The sequence below is a fragment of the Cheilinus undulatus genome, linkage group 9, assembly GCF_018320785.1.
Source record: "Cheilinus undulatus linkage group 9, ASM1832078v1, whole genome shotgun sequence".
Classification (NCBI taxonomy): Eukaryota; Metazoa; Chordata; class Actinopteri; order Labriformes; family Labridae; genus Cheilinus; species Cheilinus undulatus.
The window spans coordinates 168,110-189,057 of NC_054873.1; the positions used below are offsets into that span (position 1 = coordinate 168,110).

At 42.7% G+C, this 20,948-nt stretch overlaps 1 protein-coding gene across 1 annotated transcript; it reads right to left on the reverse strand.

Moving 5' to 3' along the window:
- Window positions 1–61: 61 nt before the first annotated feature.
- On the reverse strand, window positions 62–20,933 carry LOC121515346 (carbohydrate sulfotransferase 9-like). The gene is made up of 5 exons (XM_041796051.1): window positions 20,839–20,933; window positions 12,585–12,784; window positions 3,208–3,282; window positions 2,824–2,852; window positions 62–2,325 (listed from the first exon to the last, which is right to left on the reverse strand). The coding sequence occupies exons 2-5, from the start codon at window positions 12,694–12,696 to the stop codon at window positions 1,345–1,347; spliced, it is 1,197 nt and encodes a 398-aa protein (XP_041651985.1). The 5' UTR covers window positions 12,697–12,784; window positions 20,839–20,933; the 3' UTR covers window positions 62–1,344.
- Between the last annotated feature and the right edge of the window lie 15 nt (window positions 20,934–20,948).

Here is a 20,948-nt window from a genome sequence, read left to right on the forward strand (position 1 = left end):
CCTTGATCAGTGAAGGAATAAACTAATCTGAGGCACCAAAGAAGAAGAATCACAGGTCTTTTTCTGTAATCCCGTTTAATTGAAGGGAGCAGTAGAAAGGATTTGGCACCATCTAGTGGAGAGTTTCCAGACCAACACCAGCTGGGGATCCTGTGGAGGTCTGAGGGAGGATGAGTGCTAAGTTTGTCCTTTCTGGGCCACCATCATAGATGAGTTTAGACCCCCTGACTTGCTCTGTCTACCCCCAGAAGTCCTGGACCAACAACACAAAGGTCCTAAAGAAGATTCATATCAAAAATCATTCAGAGAAGAAAAATTGCCTGACAGACCACTCAGACTGTCTCAGTCCTCTCATGGTCTAAGTGGACTCAGATCCCAGTGTCCCAGTGAAGAAATCCCTAAACCCTCTAATGTCCCGTTAAATGGGACCTGAAACTCAAATGTGTAGACTGACAGGCAGCAAAGAGTCTGGACATCTCTGGGCTAGTCCACCTCCCTTCACTGGTCCATCCAGTTAGACCCAGGACACCTCAGGAAGGCTGGGCAGTGAGTCCCAGGGTCAGACTACCCACCACATGTAGACCCTGTTTATGCTCCAGACCCAGAACAGCATTAACGATGGGTCATCGATGCTGTGAGGACCCACAGCCAAGCATCAGCAGACCCAGGCTCATGTTAGTCAATACCACCTTTCCTACTAGAGGTCCCCTCAAGCCCCCCGATGGCTCCCACAGGCTCCAGAGGGGCCCTGAAGACCCTAGATGGCTCCCACAGGCTCCAAAGAACCCCTGAAGGCCCCCGATGGCCCCCACAGGCTCCAAAGATCCCCTGAAGGCCCTAGATGGCCCCAACAGGCTCAAAAGATCCCCTGAAGGCCCTAGATGGCCCCCACAGGCTCCAAAGATCCCCTGAAGGCCCTAGATGGCCCCCACAGGCTCCAGAGAGCCCCGGGAGGCCTTATACCGTAAGGAAGCATAGGAAGCCAAAGTTAACCCTGATACTACTGCCTGAACCAGACAACCTTTAAAGACCACCAAAACCGAGACAGGAAGTCACATGGTCAACCTGAACCCCTGTTTTTGTCCATGGCGTCTGAAGGATCGTTCTGGTCTCTACAGAAACCCGAACCCTCTACGCAGCTTTGAAGACACAAAAATACCATTGAACACTCTGCATCTTTAAGCCCACGGGGGGGGGGGGGTTAGGGTTACCTGTAGGTTGAGATTATAAACACAGGCCACCATGTTCCTGTTACACCTGCTGCACTGAGCATCCAGGACTCCAGCTGGCCCAGGACTGCTCTGCCGGACTGTAGGAACAGAGTAAACTAGGTCCTGGCCCTCCTCAGACCAGGTCTGGGAATGGCTTAGGGTAGTCAAACATCAGGTAGTCCATGCGGTAGAAGTCGTAGACCGCCTGAATCTCGGTGGCGTTCAGCTGGGAGAAATATTTTCTTACGATAGTGGCCGATGTCCTCTCGTCCTGAGGGTTCCGGTCCTTGTAGTCCGGGTATCTGACAGTGGGCGGGGCTCCCATACTCCTTAGCAGGATGTTGGCTTCGCTGTTCATGTTCTCAAACCTGCCGATGAAGTCGTAGTGGACCACACACGGGTGACACAGGCTGCTGATTGGCTCCCAGTGGATGTCTCTGCCTACTGGACGACTGGGGTCCAGGAGGTAATGAACAAACTCCCTGAAGGTGACCCCATCCCCGGTGAGCACGGCCTTAGCAGCGGGTTTCTTCCTGTACTTGTTAATGATGGCCCGTCCAAAAAGAGTGTGGTAGTACTCGTTCTGGTTCTCAAACTTGTCCCGGTAGGCTGACACCAGACGCTGGAAAGGTTCCCTGACAAACAGGACCTTGATGAAGCTGTTCAGCCTCTCTCTGACCCCGGTCAGGCTGTAGTCCTTTAGTTTGTGCAGGGTGTTGTTGAAGTGCGCTCTCTTATGACTGATGTTGAGTACCGAGGTCGCCTTGCCCCCCAGTACCATCAGGACCCGTTTCCAATTGGAGCAGCCGGCTTTGGGGACCTCACAGTAAAGCAACCTGGACCGTTCCTCCACCAGGATCATGGACGTGTGTCCTTTGGAGACATTCTGACTCCAGGGGTCTAGAACCAGTTCAGAGCAGACTTTGGCCAGATGATGGTGCCGCAAATCCTGAATCTTGATCTGCTGCTGTAGTACCTCCTCCCATCCAGTAGGAGTGCTGTCAGCTGCTGGGGTGCTGTTGAGGAGACTGGTGACAGGAGGCTCCAAGTTACCGGCCATCAGAGACTGGTGCCCAGAGGCCATGTGGGCGGGTCTTTGAGAGTCTGACTCCTCCTACAGAGAGGGACACACATCAACTCTGGTGGTTTAAATACTAACACAGACCCTGACCCTGACCCTGTCCCTAACCAGACCCTGACCCTGACCCTAAGCTGTGTCAGGTCTACCATCTCCTGGTTCCTCTCCTCAGAGCTCTACCGCCTCAGGTAACATCTGTGCATCCCTGTCAGGACCTGCTCATATTCTTGGTGGATCACAAGGACCTCTTACAGGCTGGACCACCATCTAAACCTTAGATCTGTCAGAACTAACACTGACTCACTCCCTGGATGTTTATCAGACCTGGCTTTAGCCACACCCACAACCTCTAATCAGCTCAAAAGTCACTAAGAAGGTATGATAATATAATTATGATCAAATACAACAGAACAATAATATAATATCATAAACATCATAACATGGGTTAATGAATACAGTATAGATGAATAAAGAGGAGTCTGTGTTTGTGTTGTAATACTCCACCACACCAGCAGGGGTCACTGTCAGACTCACCTCCTCTACAGACAGCTGTTTGATCAAATCTGCACAGAAACAGAAGAGAGATAATGATATGAACAGCTGATCTATAGTCACATGATCAAAGATATCAGCATACTTCAGATACACCAACAATCCTTCCTCTTTCTGTCCTTGGCTGGAAACTTTTAGAGAAGTGGGTGGAGCCTCTGCTCCTCGCCAGTCCACCAGTACCAACTTCTTCAGTGGTCCAGGGAGTTCAGCGTGGTCCTGAATCTCTACCTTTAACCTGATGTTTAGACTTCTCCTTCCACTATAGCTGATCATGTGATTTTATTATGGCTGAGTGTCCCAACTTTAATGACATCCTGCTGTGATGGTCCTCCACCTACAGCCTCTAATCAAACAGGAAGTACACACCTGGAGGGTGAAGGTGGGCGAGGACTGATCCATTCTGGTCTGATAGGTGTCGGCTGGACGGTCGGTCTGATGAGCCTGAAGACAACAGAGAGGGAAAAATAAGCTTTATGACATCATCATGGGAGGATGGTCCTGTGTTTGGACCAGGTCTGACATCAGAACCAGGTCTGTAGAGTTCAGATCCTCCTCAGGGGTTCTGAGGATGTAAAAGTCTCTGTAAGGTTTCAGGTCTGAGAGACTCTGGGGACGTCTCTGCGAGGGTCCAGGTCTGAGAGACTCTGGGGACGTCTCTGCGAGGGTCCAGGTCTGAGAGACTCTGAGGACGTCTCTGCGAGGGTCCAGGTCTGAGAGACTCTGAGGACGTCTCTGCGAGGGTCCAGGTCTGAGAGACTCTGAGGACGTCTCTGCGAGGGTCCAGGTCTGAGAGACTCTGAGGACGTCTCTGCGAGGGTCCAGGTCTTAGAGTTCATCTGGAGTTCTCTGCTGCTGTTTGACATCATCCTATCAGAGCTGAGAGTTTATCATGAGGGCGGGACTACTGCACCTGTCAATCACCTGCTCTAGCATCAGTTTAACCCTCTCTCTCTCTCTCTCAGGTGTAGATCCATAAATCAAACACACCTGCAGATAAACAGAGAGAAATGTCACATCCTGTTTAGACATCAAACATCCTGTTAATCACTACTGAGCATGTGCGAACTGACAGCAGCCTCTATAGTCAAATACTGATCCTGTTAATCACTACTGAGCATGTGCGAACTGACAGCAGCCTCTAAAGTCAAATACTGATCCTGTTAATCACTACTGAGCATGTGCGCACTGACAGCAGCCTCTATAGTCAAATACTGATCCTGTTAATCACTACTGAGCATGTGCGAACTGACACAGCCTCTATAGTCAAACATGGATATCAGTGACAGTCTGTGGTGTTAGCCTAGACCAGGAGGAGGATCTCAGAGGTCTGACTGGAGGAAGGTTAGAGAACACAGCAGTATGAGCCCGTTAGCAGACTCAGTGATTATTAATAGAGGCTGACAGGTCTCTGCTCTACTGTATCAGCAGGGCCTCAAAGACAAAGCTGGTTTCACTGGTGGACTAGGAGAGGTGATCACCCCGGGGCTCTGAGGAGCCAAAATACAGGCCAGAGAAGAGGACTACGTCTACAAGTGTTCAGAGAACAACTCATCTGATTGGTCCGAACACAACCATGAACCAGTGAAGACCAGCTACCACTAACATCAATGACCCACTGAAACCAGCTCTGGGTCCCACTTTCAGGCCCTGGCCCACCAGTTGAGACCCTCTGCTGTGAAAACGCTGTCATTAGAAACAGCTCAGTACAATCATTAGCTCCACTACTGTCCCCGGTCACACCCCCCCCCCCCCCCAAGGTGAATAGTAGGAGGAAGAGAGAGAAGGAGCCATGATTGGTGGAATTTAGACTCTGTGGAGGATAGGATGGATGGATGGATGGATGGATGATTGGATGGATGGTCCCATTAGGGTCCCAGTTTGACCCAGTATTCTAGTGTCTCGTTCCTCTGACAGTGCGCTTGTGTAACAGATAATAGTGACAATAACAGAGATAAACACAGAGATGATGTTTAATGTTTAATCTTGGTCCTAGTGTGCCTCAGTTTCCAGGACGTTGACCAGGATTCAGACTGGTAGTGAAAAACAGGAGCTTCCTGTTCAAACAGACGCTGTGGTTAACCTCTGGGAGGGTTTTTCCTCAGCTCAGTTTGAACTCGACTGTTAATAAGCTTTAAATAAATATTCTAATCTTCCCTTCACAGTTGATATCAGAGCAGCAGGTTAGACCATAAAATGATGGGGGACAGAGGGTGAGGAAAGGGACAGAATGATGGGGGACAGAGGGTGAGGACGGGGACAGAATGATGGGGGACAGAGGGTGAGGAAAAGGACAGAATGATGGGGGACAGAGGGTGAGGACAGGGACAGAATGAGGGGGGACAGAAGGTGAGGGACAGCGGGTGAGGACGGGGACAGAGGGTGAGGACGGGGACAGAATGATGGGGGACAGAGGGTGAGGACAGGGACAGAGGGTTAGGACAGGGACGGAATGATGGGGGATGGAGGGTGAGGACAGGGACAGAATGATGGGGGACAGAGGATGAGGACAGGGACAGAGGGTGAGGACGGGGACAGAATGATGGGGGACAGAGGGTGAGGACGGGGACAGAATGATGAGGGACATAGGGTGAGGAAAGGGACAGAATGATGGGGGACAGAGGATGAGGACGTGGACAGAGGGTGAGGACGGGGACAGAATGATGGGGGACGGAGGGTGAGGACGGGGACAGAATGATGGGGGACAGAGGGTGAGGACGGAGACAGAATGATGGGGACAGAGGGTGAGGACGGGGATAGAATGATGGGGGACGGAGGGTGAGTACAGGGACGGAATGATGAGGACATAGGGTGAGAAAGGACAGAATGATGGGGACAGAGGATGAGGACGTGGACAGAGGGTGAGGACAGGGACCGAATGATGGGGGACTGAGGGTGAGGACAGGGACAGATTGTTGGGGGAGTGAGGGTGAGGACGGAGACATATTGTTGGGGACAGAGGGTGAGGACGGGGATAGAATGATGGGGGACGGAGGGTGAGAACGGGGACAGAATGATAGGGAAAGGAGGGTGAGAACAGGGACAGAATGATGGGGGACGGAAGGTGAGGACAGGGACGGAATGATGGGGGCGGAGGGTGAGGACAGGGACGGAATGATGGGGGACGGAGGGTGAGGACAGGGACGGAATGATGGGGGACGGAGGGTGAGGACAGGGACTGAATGATGGGGGACGTAGGGTGAAGACAAGAACGGAATGACGGGGGACGGAGGGTGAGGAAAGGGACAGAATGATGGGGGACGGAGGGTGGGGACAAGGCCATAGGGTGAGGACGGGGACAGAATGATGGGGGACAGAGGGTGAGGACGGGGACAGAATGATGGGGGACAGAGGGTGAGGACGGGGACAGAGGGTGAGGACGGGGACAGAATGATGGGGTACAGAGGGTGAGGACGGGACGGAGGGTGAGGACAGGGACAGAATGATGGGGGACCGAGGGTGAGGACAGGGACAGAATGATTGGGGACAGAGGGTGAGGACAGGGACAGAATGATGGGGGACAGATTATGAGGACGGGGACAGAATGATGGGGGCAGAGGGTGAGGGCGGGGACAGAATGATGGGGGACGGAGGGGAGGACAGTGACAGAATGATGGGGGACAGAGGGTGAGGACAGGGACAGATTGATTGGGGACAGAGGGTGAGGACAGGGACAGAATGATGGGGGACAGAGGGTGAGGACGGGGACAGAATGATGGGGGAGGGAGGGTGAGGACAGGGACAGAATGATGGGGAGAGGGTGAGGCGGGACAGAATGATTGGGGACTGAGTGTGAGGACGGGGACAGAATGATGGGGACGGAGGGTGAGGGACATAGGGTGAGGACGGGGACAGAGAGTGAGGACGGGGACAGAATGATGGGGGACAGAGTGTGAGGACGGGGACAGAATGATGGGGGACAGAGGGTGAGGACGGGGACAGAATGATTGGGGACAGAGTGTGAGGACGGGGACAGAATGATGGGGACGGAGGGTGAGGATGGGGACAGAGGGTGAGGACGGGGACAGAGGGTGAGGACGGGGACAGAATGATGGGGGACAGAGTGTGAGGACGGGGACAGAATGATGGGGGACAGAGGGTGAGGACGGGGACAGAATGATGGGGGACAGAGGGTGAGGACGGGGACAGAATGATGGGGGACAGAGTGTGAGGACGGGGACAGAATGATGGGGGACAGAGGGTGAGGACGGGGACAGAATGATGGGGGACGGAGGGTTAGGATGGGGACAGATCTGCTCGGATCTGTGTCCCTCTGATGTCACCTCTGGTTTCTATTTGTAGCGTCTACAGCTTCACTGAGCTCACGTTTCAGACGCTCTCTGTTTTTAGCTCCTCTCTCTCTGACCTCACGCTTCACAGAGGAGAACGCCCACCAGCAGCTGTCACACACACATGCTAACACACACTCGTGACCAGGTTAATGTCCCTCCTTCTGACTAGTATTCAGACTCAGTTTCATCCTGTCGTTTAAACTCAGTTTTTTTCTCATGGATTTTCACTCATTTCCCATCATGACAGAGACAAAGCAGAATTTTAGACATTTTTACAAAATAATTAAAAAATAAAAACCTAACTTGGGCTGCTAGCAGCACTGACAGGCCCTCGCACCATGCCAGCGTGCGTCACAACCACAGGATTATGAAAATAATCGGCTGTAAGCGACCTGTGCTGATCCTAGGACTGTTACTGCTAGAGGTGCTTCTGCCATCCTACTGTAGGAGGCGCTTTAGCAAAAACATTTAAATACACATTTACACATGTCAGGGTCAGACTCTAATCATGTGAGACTAGATATAAATCAGAAGTTTCATGTAAGGGTTAGGGTTAGACTTCCTGTGAAACGGCGAGATCACGAATTACACACTAATAAAGAAATGGTCCAATTATGTCACTTCCTGTGGCCACTAGGGTGAATGTAGTTCACCCTAGTGGCCACAGGAAGTGGAACGATGAAATGACCCTGTTCGTGTGTAGAGGGGCAGACCTTCATCATATTTGTGAAACTTGAAGCTAATCAGATATTCCATGTTAAAGTTATGGCAACTTCCTGTGAAACTGGCGAGGAATCCTTAAACAGACATGCTGAGGCCTTTCTGTCAAAATCTGACATGATCATTTCAAGTCAGTAATTGGAATGAAGGTATGACCCACTTGTGCCACTTCCTGTTGCCAGTGGAGGGCGCTATGATGAGATGTTAGCATGTGAGCGTGCTCAGTGTGATACCGTTGTCTTCTGAGAACGAGCAGAAGATCACAGAGTATTCACTAAAGTTAGAACAGGTTCAAATCATATAGCACCGTCAAAAATGCCTTATTTTGAGATTGAGATAAGGCTGGTGGACTTCCTGTTGGGATTCTGGCATGGGTCCAGGAGACTTTTTGTAGGTCTGATGATGACCCATAAACCAGACCAAAAACCACGAGCCTGAGCTGAATGGTGTGCAGGGGCTGAATATTTAAAAGGAACATTTTAAAACTCAGAGGCAGGAATGCTGACTAGCCAGAGGGGGGCGCTGTGACAAAGTAATGACATTGATGTTTGAATGTGTTCAGGATCAGTGTGTGGTCGTCTCTGTGAAGTTTGCTGAGGATTGACATTAGCATTAAAAAGTTCTGAGGCATTATTGGTGAAAATATCAGACAGTAGTTTGAGTTTGGCCCCGCCCAACTGTAAAAACTGACAGCTCAGCTTCAGATCTCCAGGCGGTCTAGAATGAGCAGAAACAATCTGGACTCACTCGGCTAAAATCCCTCCGACTAGTTGGTTAAAATATGAAACTTGTGAATCGGCTAAAAGTGGCAAAATTTGACCTTCAGCTGTTTGTAGTGCACTTCCTGTACGTTTTAGAGGACGGCCCCCGGAGACTTTTTTAGTCTGATCATGAAACGTGCACCCACTTTCATGCTCTGATCCAGTCCCCCATCTCATGTTTGGGCCCCCTGTGGGGCCCCTGCTTGATGGACTTTCACAATTCTACCAAAATACCAAACTTTCCACTGAGGGGCAGTTTTCTACGGAGCCCCACACACGACATGGTAAAAAAAACCCACTGTGGCCACAATATTGCTCTAACATTTGCGAGAAATACTGGTTCATGGCCACGAAATACTAACATGTGGCCACAAAGTAGGTTTAATGTGCACATGAAACACTAATCAATATTATTAATATCATTCCTGACAGCTGGGTAAGCAAATGGAGCGCTCCTTCTCTAAGGTCAAAGGTCGAGGCAGTAGCGGGGCTGAAGCTACACAGAAAAATCTAGGGAGTAATTTTTCCAGAGTAAATAATATTTTACTCAAAAACAGTAAAATTTACTCTTTTTTGAGTGTATTTATTAGCAGCCACCACCAGAGTTGGAGTAAAAAAACAGAGTAAATTCTGCTGGAGTAAAACTTTAACACTGGTGTCACTGGTCACAGCTGCAGCTTGTTAGCCGTCCCAGCTGCAGATAATCCTTTGCAGTCCAGACCTCCTCACCTGGTGGTGAACTCTCAGACACCTGTGGACTACAGCTTCTAACCAGGTACCCCGGCTCCTCTCCAACTCTGACCATTCAGGGATTTTTCACTGACTTTTTTGCCTTGTCTAACTCCATTTTGTCCATTTTTTGTAGTGTCTCCATCTCTCTGCCAGTGATTCTGCCAACCAGCAGCCAGCTCACCATCATTGCACTGTTGTTGTCAAAGAAACTTCTTTAACCTTTAACCTCATCTCTGCTCCTGGGTCCTCGTCATGTTCATCACAGTTGTTTCTGTAATATTAGAACTCTGTGTCTGATACATTTAAACAAACAAAACCTCCTTAGTTGTCATGTCATTTTTGATGGAAAGGCAGAACGATCTGTTAAGAGGAAATGTAGCTCTATATAAAAAGGAAGATTAATCTATTTAGAGGAAGATACAGCTCTACACCAGTGTTACTCACTGTAAATGGAGGAGAAATTGTTCCATAATGAGTAGAAACATTTCTAAAAGTAGGGTTAAAACAGCTCTGAAAGGACTAAGTATCACTTTATATTGAGATTAAACAGCTCTTTAATGAGTAAACTAAATCTGTATGACTCTGTAGTGAGTACAGCTGCTGTAGAGTTGTTTTTAGTTGGTTTGTTAGGGAGTACATAATCATCATTTACAGTTAAAATCATCACTCTGCAAGCAGAGTCAAATGTGACCGAAGCCAGATAAAGTTCCTGCCAGTCATTCGGCTGGTTGAGAAAAATGGATCAGTCATTTTCTTCAAAATGATCATTTTTTGTTTTTTCTTACTTTAAATAAGTCCGATATTAAACTACTCATTGGATAAATACAGTAACACCAATGTGACATTTAAAAGCGTTAATTTTGTGTTTTAAATGCTCTGTTTTCAGAGTTCCTGCGGGGAGATTGAGGGGAGGGGAAAGTGAAACTGCTGGGTGATAATTGGCCACTCAGCCTGCCATTGTCCCCAGTTTCACCCATTGAGATGGACAACAACAAACAGCACATGGTTCAAACGCCACCCCTCCCCCGGCACCTAGATACAGCTGTTTGTAGTCATCACCTTTATCAGCAAGCCTCAAGATGCACCCTGCAGCCAAGAAGAGTAGAAGGGACGATGAAGAAGAACCATCAACAGACCTGGGACAACTTCAGGATCACTCCACAGAGAGAGCTTGATGAAGGCGGATTTCCTATGGGAATATTTTGATGAGCGTCACCAGTCCGATTCAGAAGCTTGGTCTGGGTGGACTTTATGTAAATGTGGCCCTGTTGTTCATGCCCATTACCTGGCCTGCCTGAAGGTCAGAAAAGTCCTGAAACTTTGAGCCTGGTTTTCTCAGAACAAACAGAAACTAGAAGTTAACACTTAAAGAGCATATCTTTGTAAAATCTACTCAGATTAAAGTGATGATACACCCTTAGAAAGCCTGGAATCTACACTTTAATAATGTGTAAAAAAACAAAACAAAAAAAAGACCTTGGACGACCAGCTTTGGTCACAATTTTACTCCAAATAGACTGGGACCAAACGTTCGATTTTTCAGAGTAAAATTTTATCCAATTTGAGTAAAATTTACTCAGGGAGATTTACAGTGTATGGACAGGCTGGAATGAGCCACAGAGACATCCTAAAGTCTGGCATTGAAGGAACCGTTATTACCCAGAATTCTGAGAGCCAGGTTGTTCTACCGGCGGAGGGACGGCATGGACGCCAGGAGAGGAAGGTGCGTTTGATTTGCTTACCCAGCTGTTCAGGAATGATATCAGTATTATTAACCAGTATTTTCTTCAACGTTATAGCTATATTGTGGCCACAATTTAGTTTTTTTTTTTTTTTTTTGCCATGTCATGTCTGGGGCTCCGTAGTTTTCTGTAAAGTTGGTGAGTTTTTGATGTTAAAGCGAAAAATCTTCTGAGTGAAAAACGCCAAACAGATACCACAGAGTCCTGGCTGACCCTGGTCGGTGCTCAGAGCTCGATTTAAAACCCTCCCTGACTCAGAACCAAAGATCTTTCCAGTCCTTGAGTCCATATAACCTGAGAGGTTTTTGTGGATTTACTGTAAAAGCAGACAAAGGTGTAAAAGGGGAGGAGCTTCTATGATTGACATTAAACTCTCTTCTCAGCAGACTCGGGTTCAACCTCTGAGTGTGTGATGGCTGAGAAACAGCTCCCACATTAGACTCAGGTCCGACCACCATAGCACAGAGGGTAAACGGGGTCAGAGTGAGCTGCTCTCTAACATCTGTGATCAGGACCGGCTGCTGGTCTTCAACGATCCATCTGACTTAGACCTGGAAGTTCTGGTCTAGATAGAGTCTGGGCTCAAGCTGGACTAGGGAGTTTGTGTTCCTGTAGGGGTTTTTGTTGAGCCCAGGTTGATGTTTCAGGGCTCCTGGGTCTTCATGAAGGAGGAACCCAGACCAAGCAGGTTCTGGACTGATGTTTGTGATGTTCTCATTTTTAGAGAGTGATCAGCTGTGATCATCAGGAAAAACTAAAAAGTCATAAATATTCTATGTTGTATGGATCTAGAATATCCGGAGTATCAGCTCTGTGAAAAAAGAACGGTTCTGTGATCTTCTTCTGGTTCTGGTGGTCTGGTCCTGTCCCTGTATCCAAAGAGGTTTTTATAGAGTCCTGATCCCTGTTGTCTGTCCTTAGACTCTTCAGGCCAGGGTGTGGTCTCCTCCAGGACTCGCTGGTAATCAAACGGCATCTCTGTGATGTCACTTCCTGTCGATGTTGATCTGAAAACGTCCCACACAGACGTCATTGTGAATGAGTGCAAATGTGGCGTAGGGGTGGGGCTCATACCACAGACCCCCCCCCCATGGTCCTGACTCTCTGCTGGTCTTCAAAGCAGTCTTTGTGTGGCCGCGCCCACACGCTCATGCATACATGGGTAGACAGAGAGGCTTTGAGAGGCTCCGCCCATGCTCTGAACCATGGGGTCATTATCAGAGATCATGGATCAGGCCAGACCATCATGAATCACCTGGATCAGTCTCACAGGACCTTCACAGACTAAAGAGTCCTCAGACTGGCCCAGGTTACTGAGACGGAGGTAACGATCACGGAGTCTGACTAACTCAGTCGAACCCTGATCTGTAAGACTGTAATCAGCTTCTATCGTATGCTTATCTATAAGGCCGTAATCAGCTTCTATCGTATGCTGATCTATAAGGCCGTAATCAGCTTCTATCGTATGGTGATCAGTTTTATTGATCTGACAGTCTTACCTGGGCTCAGGTGTCTGACGGTGTCGTTGAGGTTCTCCAGGTGAAGCAGCACAGGTAGAGACCCCACCCCCAGCAGAAAGAGGAACCAGAGGTACGAGTGTGGCGACCTCATCACTCGGACACACAACAGGGACGCCAGGACGCTGACATGAGGACGACGGACCGCCACGCCAACCCAGGAGAAGAGTAACCCTGCCAGCCTGGGGGATGGGGGGGGGGGGGGGTTTACAGGAATATATAAAAGTCTCTATCAGCTGTAAATATCAGTCTGTATCAGCTATAAATATCAGTCTAAATCAGCTGTAAATATCAGTCTATATCAGCTGTAAATATCAGTCTATATCAGCTGTAAATATCAGTCTGTATCAGCTGTAAATATCAGTCTATATCAGCTGCAAGTATCAGTCTATATCAGCTGTAAATATCAGTCTATATCAGCTGTAAACATCAGTCTCTATCAGCTGTAATTATCAGTCTATGTAAACTGTAAATTTTGGTCTGTATGAGCTGTAAAAATCAGTCTATATCAGCTGTAAATATCAGTCTATATCAGCTGTAAACATCAGTCTCTATCAGCTGTAATTATCAGTCTATGTAAACTGTAAATTTTGGTCTGTATGAGCTGTAAAAATCAGTCTATATCAGCTGTAAATATCAGTCTATATCAGCTGTAAACATCAGTCTCTATCAGCTGTAAATATCAGTCTATATCAGCTGTAAATATCAGTCTAAATCAGCTGTAAACATCAGTCTCTATCAGCTGTAAATATCAGTCTATATCAGCTGTAAATATCAGTCTATATCAGCTGTAAACATCAGTCTATATCAGCTGTAAATATCAGTCTAAATCAGCTGTAAACATCAGTCTCTATCAGCTGTAAATATCAGTCTATATCAGCTGTAAATATCAGTCTATATCAGCTGTAAAGATCAGTCATTATCAGCTGTAAACATCAGTCTATATCAGCTGTAAATATCAGTCTATATCAGCTGTAAAGATCAGTCATTATCAGCTGTAAACATCAGTCTATATCAGCTGTAAACATCAGTCTCTATCAGCTGTAAATATCAGTCTATATCACCGCTAAATATCAGTCTAAATCAGCTGTAAATATCAGTCTATATCAGCTGTAAATATCAGTCTATATCAGCTGTAAAGATCAGTCATTATCAGCTGTAAATATCAGTCTCTATCAGCTGTAAACATCAGTCTCTATCAGCTGTAAATATCAGTCTATATCACCGCTAAATATCAGTCTATATCAGCTGTAAATATCAGTCTATATCAGCTGTAAATATCAGTCTATATCAGCTGTAAATATCAGTCTCTATCAGCTGTAAATATCAGTCTATATCACCGCTAAATATCAGTCTATATCAGCTGTAAATATCAGTCTATATCAGCTGTAAACATCAGTCTCTATCAGCTGTAATTATCAGTCTATGTAAACTGTAAATTTTGGTCTGTATGAGCTGTAAAAATCAGTCTATATCAGCTGTAAATATCAGTCTATATCAGCTGTAAATATCAGTCTATATCAGCTGTAAATATCAGTCTATATCAGCTGTAAATATCAGTCTAAATCAGCTGTAAATATCAGTCTATATCAGCTGTAAATATCAGTCTATATCAGCTGTAAATATCAGTCTATATCAGCTGTAAATATCAGTCTATATCAGCTGTAAATATCAGTCTAAATCAGCTGTAAATATCAGTCTATATCAGCTGTAAATATCAGTCTATATCAGCTGTAAATATCAGTCTATATCAGCTGTAAATATCAGTCTATATCAGCTGTAAATATCAGTCTATATCAGCTGTAAATATCAGTCTATATCAGCTGTAAAGATCAGTCAATATCAGCTGTAAACATCAGTCTATATCAGCTGTAAACATCAGTCTCTATCAGCTGTAAATATCAGTCTATATCACCGCTAAATATCAGTCTAAATCAGCTGTAAATATCAGTCTATATCAGCTGTAAATATCAGTCTATATCAGCTGTAAAGATCAGTCATTATCAGCTGTAAATATCAGTCTCTATCAGCTGTAAACATCAGTCTCTATCAGCTGTAAATATCAGTCTATATCACCGCTAAATATCAGTCTATATCAGCTGTAAATATCAGTCTATATCAGCTGTAAATATCAGTCTATATCAGCTGTAAATATCAGTCTATATCAGCTGTAAATATCAGTCTATATCAGCTGTAAATATCAGTCTATATCAGCTGTAAAGATCAGTCATTATCAGCTGTAAATATCAGTCTATATCACCGCTAAATATCAGTCTAAATCAGCTGTAAATATCTGTCTATATCAGCTGTAAATATCAGTCTATATCAGCTGTAAATATCAGTCTTTATTAGCTGTAAATATCAGTCTCTATCAGCTGTAAATATCAGTCTATATCAGATGTAAATATCAGTCTATATCAGCTGTAAATATCAGTCTATATCAGCTGTAAATATCAGTCTATATTAGCTGTAAATATCAGTCTAAATCAGCTGTAAAGATCAGTCATTATCAGCTGTAAATATCAGTCTATATCAGCTGTAAATATCAGTCTATATCAGCTGTAAATATCAGTCTATATTAGCTGTAAATATCAGTCTAAATCTGCTGTAATTATCAGTCTATATCAGCTGTAGATATCAGTCTATATCAGCTGTAAATATCAGTCTTTATCAGCTGTAAATATCAGTCTATATCAGCTGTAAATGTCAGTCTATATCAGCTGTAAATGTCAGTCTATATCAGCTGTAAATATCAGTCTATATCAGCTGTAGATATCAGTCTATATCAGCTGTAAATATCAGTCTAAATCAGCTGTAAACATCAGTCTCTATCAGCTGTAAATATCAGTCTATATCAGCTGTAAATATCAGTCTAAATCAGCTGTAAATATCAGTCTATATCAGCTGTAAAGATCAGTCTATATCAGCTGTAAATATCAGTCTATATCAGCTGTAAATATCAGTCTATATCAGCTGTAAAGATCAGTCATTATCAGCTGTAAATATCAGTCTCTATCAGCTGTAAACATCAGTCTATATCAGCTGTAAATATCAGTCTATATCAGCTGTAAATATCAGTCTATATCAGCTGTAAAGATCAGTCATTATCAGCTGTAAACATCAGTCTATATCAGCTGTAAATATCAGTCTATATCAGCTGTAAATATCAGTCTATATTAGCTGTAAATATCAGTCTATATTAGCTGTAAATATCAGTCTATATTAGCTGTAAATATCAGTCTAAATCAGCTGTAAATATCAGTCTATATCAGCTGTAAATATCAGTCTATATCAGCTGTAAATATCAGTCTATATCAGCTGTAAATATCAGTCTAAATCAGCTGTAAATATCAGTCTATATCAGCTGTAAATATCAGTCTATATCAGCTGTAAATATCAGTCTCTATCAGCTGTAAATATCAGTCTATATTAGCTGTAAATATCAGTCTATATCAGCTGTAAATATCAGTCTATATCAGCTGTAAATATCAGTCTATATCAGCTGTAAATATCAGTCTATATCAGCTGTAAATATCAGTCTCTATCAGCTGTAAATATCAGTCTATGTCAGCTGTAGATATCAGTCTATATCAGCTGTAAATATCAGTCTATATCAGCTGTAGATATCAGTCTATATCAGCTGTAAATATCAATCTTTATCAGCTGTAAATATCAGTCTATATCAGCTGTAAATGTCAGTCTATATCAGCTGTAAATGTCAGTCTATATCAGCTGTAAATATCAGTCTTTATCAGCTGTAGATATCAGTCTATATCAGCTGTAAATATCAGTCTATATCAGCTGTAGATATCAGTCTATATCAGCTGTAGATATCAGTCTATATCAGCTGTAAATATCAGTCTTTATCAGCTGTAAATATCAGTCTATATCAGCTGTAAATATCAGTCTATATCAGCTGTAAATATCAGTCTATATCAGCTGTAAATATCAGTCTATATCAGCTGTAAATATCAGTCTATATCAGCTGTAAATATCAGTCTATATCAGCTGTAAATATCAGTCTTTATCAGCTGTAAATATCAGTCTATATCAGCTGTAAATATCAGTCTTTATCAGCTGTAAATATCAGTCTATATCAGCTGTAAATATCAGTCTATATCAGCTGTAAATATCAGTCTTTATCAGCTGTAAATATCAGTCTATATCAGCTGTAAATATCAGTCTATATCAGCTGTAAATATCAGTCTATATCAGCTGTAAATATCAGTCTATATCAGCTGTAAATATCAGTCTATATCAGCTGTAAATATCAGTCTATATCAGCTGTAAATATCAGTCTATATCAGCTGTAAATATCAGTCTGTATCAGCTGTAAATATCAGTCTATATCAGCTGTAAATATCAGTCTATATCAGCTGTAAATATCAGTCTATATCAGCTGTAAATATCAGTCTCTATCAGCTGTAAATATCAGTCTATATCAGCTGTAAATATCAGTCTATATCAGCTGTAAATATCAGTCTATATCAGCTGTAAATATCAGTCTATATCAGCTGTAAATATCAGTCTATACCAGCTGTAAATATCAGTCTATATCAGCTGTTAATATCAGTCTATATTAGCTGTAAACATCAGTCTCTATCAGCTGTAGATATCAGTCTATATCAGCTGTAGATATCAGTCTATATCAGCTGTAAAAATCAGTCTATATCAGCTGTAAATGTCAGTCTATATCAGCTGTAAATGTCAGTCTATATCAGCTGTAAATATCAGTCTATATCAGCTGTAGATATCAGTCTATATCAGCTGTAAATATCAGTCTATATCAGCTGTAAATATTTGTCTATATCAGCTGTAAATATCAGTCTATATCAGCTGTAAATGTCAGTCTATATCAGCTGTAAATGTCAGTCTATATCGGCTGTAAATGTCAGTCTATATCAGCTGTAAATATCAGTCTTTATCAGCTGTAGATATCAGTCTATATCAGCTGTAAATATCAGTCTATATCAGCTGTAGATATCAGTCTATATCAGCTGTAGATATCAGTCTAAATCAGCTGTAAATATCTGTCTTTATCAGCTGTAAATATCAGTCTATATCAGCTGTAAATATCAGTCTATATCAGCTGTAAATATCAGTCTATATCAGCTGTAAATATCAGTCTATATCAGGTGTAAATGTCAGTCTATATCGGCTGTAAATGTCAGTCTATATCAGCTGTAAATATCAGTCTATATCAGCTGTAAATATCAGTCTATATCAGCTGTAATTATCAGTCTATGTAAACTGTAAATTTTGGTCTGTATGAGCTGTAAAAATCAGTCTATATCAGCTGTAAATATCTGTCTATATCAGCTGTAAATATCAGTTTATATCAGCTGTAAATATCAGTCTATGTCAGCTGTAGATATCAGTCTATATCAGCTGTAAATATCAGTCTATATCAGCTGTAAATATCAGTCTATATCAGCTGTAAAAATCAGTCTATATCAGCTGTAACTGTCAGTCTATATCAGCTGTAAATATCAGTCTATATCAGCTGTAAATATCAGTCTATATCAGCTGTAAATATCAGTCTATATCAGCTGTAAATATCAGTCTATATCAGCTGTAAATATCAGTCTATATCAGCTGTAAATATCAGTCTATATCAGCTGTAAATATCAGTCTATATCAGCTGTAAATATCAGTCTAAATCAGCTGTAAAAATCAGTCTATATCAGCTGTAAATATCAGTCTATATCAGCTGTAAATATCAGTCTATATCAGCTGTAAATATCAGTCTTTATCAGCTGTAAATATCAGTCTATATCAGCTGTAAATATCAGTCTATATCAGCTGTAAATATCAGTCTATATCAGCTGTAAATATCAATCTTTATCAGCTGTAAATATCAGTCTATATCAGCTGTAAATGTCAGTCTATATCAGCTGTAAATGTCAGTCTATATCAGCTGTAAATATTTGTCTATATCAGCTGTAGATATCAGTCTGTATCAGCTGTCAATATTGGTCTCTATCAGCTGTAGATATCAGTCTATATCAGCTGTAAATATCAGTCTATATCAGCTGTAAAGATCAGTCATTATCAGCTGTAAACATCAGTCTATATCAACTATAAATATAAGTCTATATCAGCTGTAGATATCAGTCTATATCAGCTGTAGATATCAGTCTATATCAGCTGTAAATATCAGTCATTATCAGCTGTAAACATCAGTCTATATCAACTATAAATATCAGTCTATATCAGCTGTAGATATCAGTCTATATCAGCTGTAGATATCAGTCTATATCAGCTGTAAATGTCAGTCTATATCAGGTGTAAATGTCAGTCTATATCGACTGTAAATGTCAGTCTATATCAGCTGTAAATATCAGTCTTTATCAGCTGTAAATATAAGTCTATATCAGCTGTAAATATCAGTCTATATCAGCTGTAAATATCAGTCTATATCAGCTGTAAATGTCAGTCTATATCAGGTGTAAATGTCAGTCTATATCGGCTGTAAATGTCAGTCTATATCAGCTGTAAATATCAGTCTTTATCACCTATAAATGTCAGTCTATATCAGCTGTAAATGTCAGTCTTTATCACCTATAAATGTCAGTCTATATCAGCTGTAAATATCAGTCTATATCAGCTGTAAATATCAGTCTTTATCACCTATAAATGTCGGTCTATATCAGCTGTAAATATCAGTCTATATCAGCTGTAAATATCAGTCTATATCAGCTGTAAATATCAGTCTATATCAGGTGTAAATATCAGTTTATATCAGCTGTAAATATCAGTCTATATCAGCTGTAAATATCTGTCTATATCAGCTGCATCAGTCTGTATAAGCTGTAAATATAAGTCTGTATCAGCTATAAATATCAGTCTATATCAGCTGTAAATGTCGATCTATATCAGCTATAAATATCAGTCTCTATCAGCTGTAAATATCAGTCTATATCAGCTGCATTAGTCTATATCAGCTGTAAATATCAGTTTATATCAGCTATAAATATCAGTCTATATCAGCTGTAAATATCAGTCTATACCAGCTGTAAATATCAGTCTATATCAGCTGTTAATATCAGTCTATATTAGCTGTAAACATCAGTCTCTATCAGCTGTAGATATCAGTCTATATCAGCTGTAGATATCAGTCTATATCAGCTGTAAAAATCAGTCTATATCAGCTGTAAATGTCAGTCTATATCAGCTGTAAATGTCAGTCTATATCAGCTGTAAATATCAGTGTATATCAGCTGTAGATATCAGTCTATATCAGCTGTAAATATCAGTCTATATCAGCTGTAAATATTTGTCTATATCAGCTGTAAATATCAGTCTATATCAGCTGTAAATGTCAGTCTATATCAGCTGTAAATGTCAGTCTATATCGGCTGTAAATGTCAGTCTATATCAGCTGTAAATATCAGTCTTTATCAGCTGTAGATATCAGTCTATATCAGCTGTAAATATCAGTCTATATCAGCTGTAGATATCAGTCTATATCAGCTGTAGATATCAGTCTAAATCAGCTGTAAATATCAGTCTATATCAGCTGTAAATATCAGTCTATATCAGCTGTAAATATCAGTCTATATCAGCTGTAATTATCAGTCTATGTAAACTGTAAATTTTGGTCTGTATGAGCTGTAAAAATCAGTCTATATCAGCTGTAAATATCTGTCTATATCAGCTGTAAATATCAGTCTCTATCAGCTGTAAATATCAGTCTATGTCAGCTGTAGATATCAGTCTATATCAGCTGTAAATATCAGTCTATGTCAGCTGTAGATATCAGTCTAAATCAGCTGTAAAAATCAGTCTATATCAGCTGTAAATGTCAGTCTATATCAGCTGTAAATGTCAGTCTATATCGGCTGTAAATATCTGTCTGTATCAGCTGTAAATATCAGTGTATATCAGCTGTAAATATCTGTCTGTATCAGCTGTAAATATCAGTGTATATCAGCTGTAAATATCAGTGTATATCAGCAGTAAATATCTGTCTGTATCAGCTGTAAATATCTGTCTGTATCAGCTGTAAATATCAGTGTATATCAGCTGTAAATATCTGTCTGTATCAGCTGTAAATATCAGTGTATATCAGCTGTAAATATCAGTGTATATCAGCAGTAAATATCTGTCTGTATCAGCTGTAAATATCAGTCTATATCAGCTGTAAATATCTGTGGACAGTAGTAAACGAGACGAGAAGAAACTTTGGAGGAGACCAAGTCCCCCACTTCTCTACAGCATACCTTTTCTCACTCACCTGGACTTGGAGAGTCTCTCTCACTTTCCAGGCTGAACAATCGGCACGACGAAGGAGCTGGACTAGTCTGATTGTCCGGGGAGAGAGAGAGGGTGAGGAGGGTGTGAGAG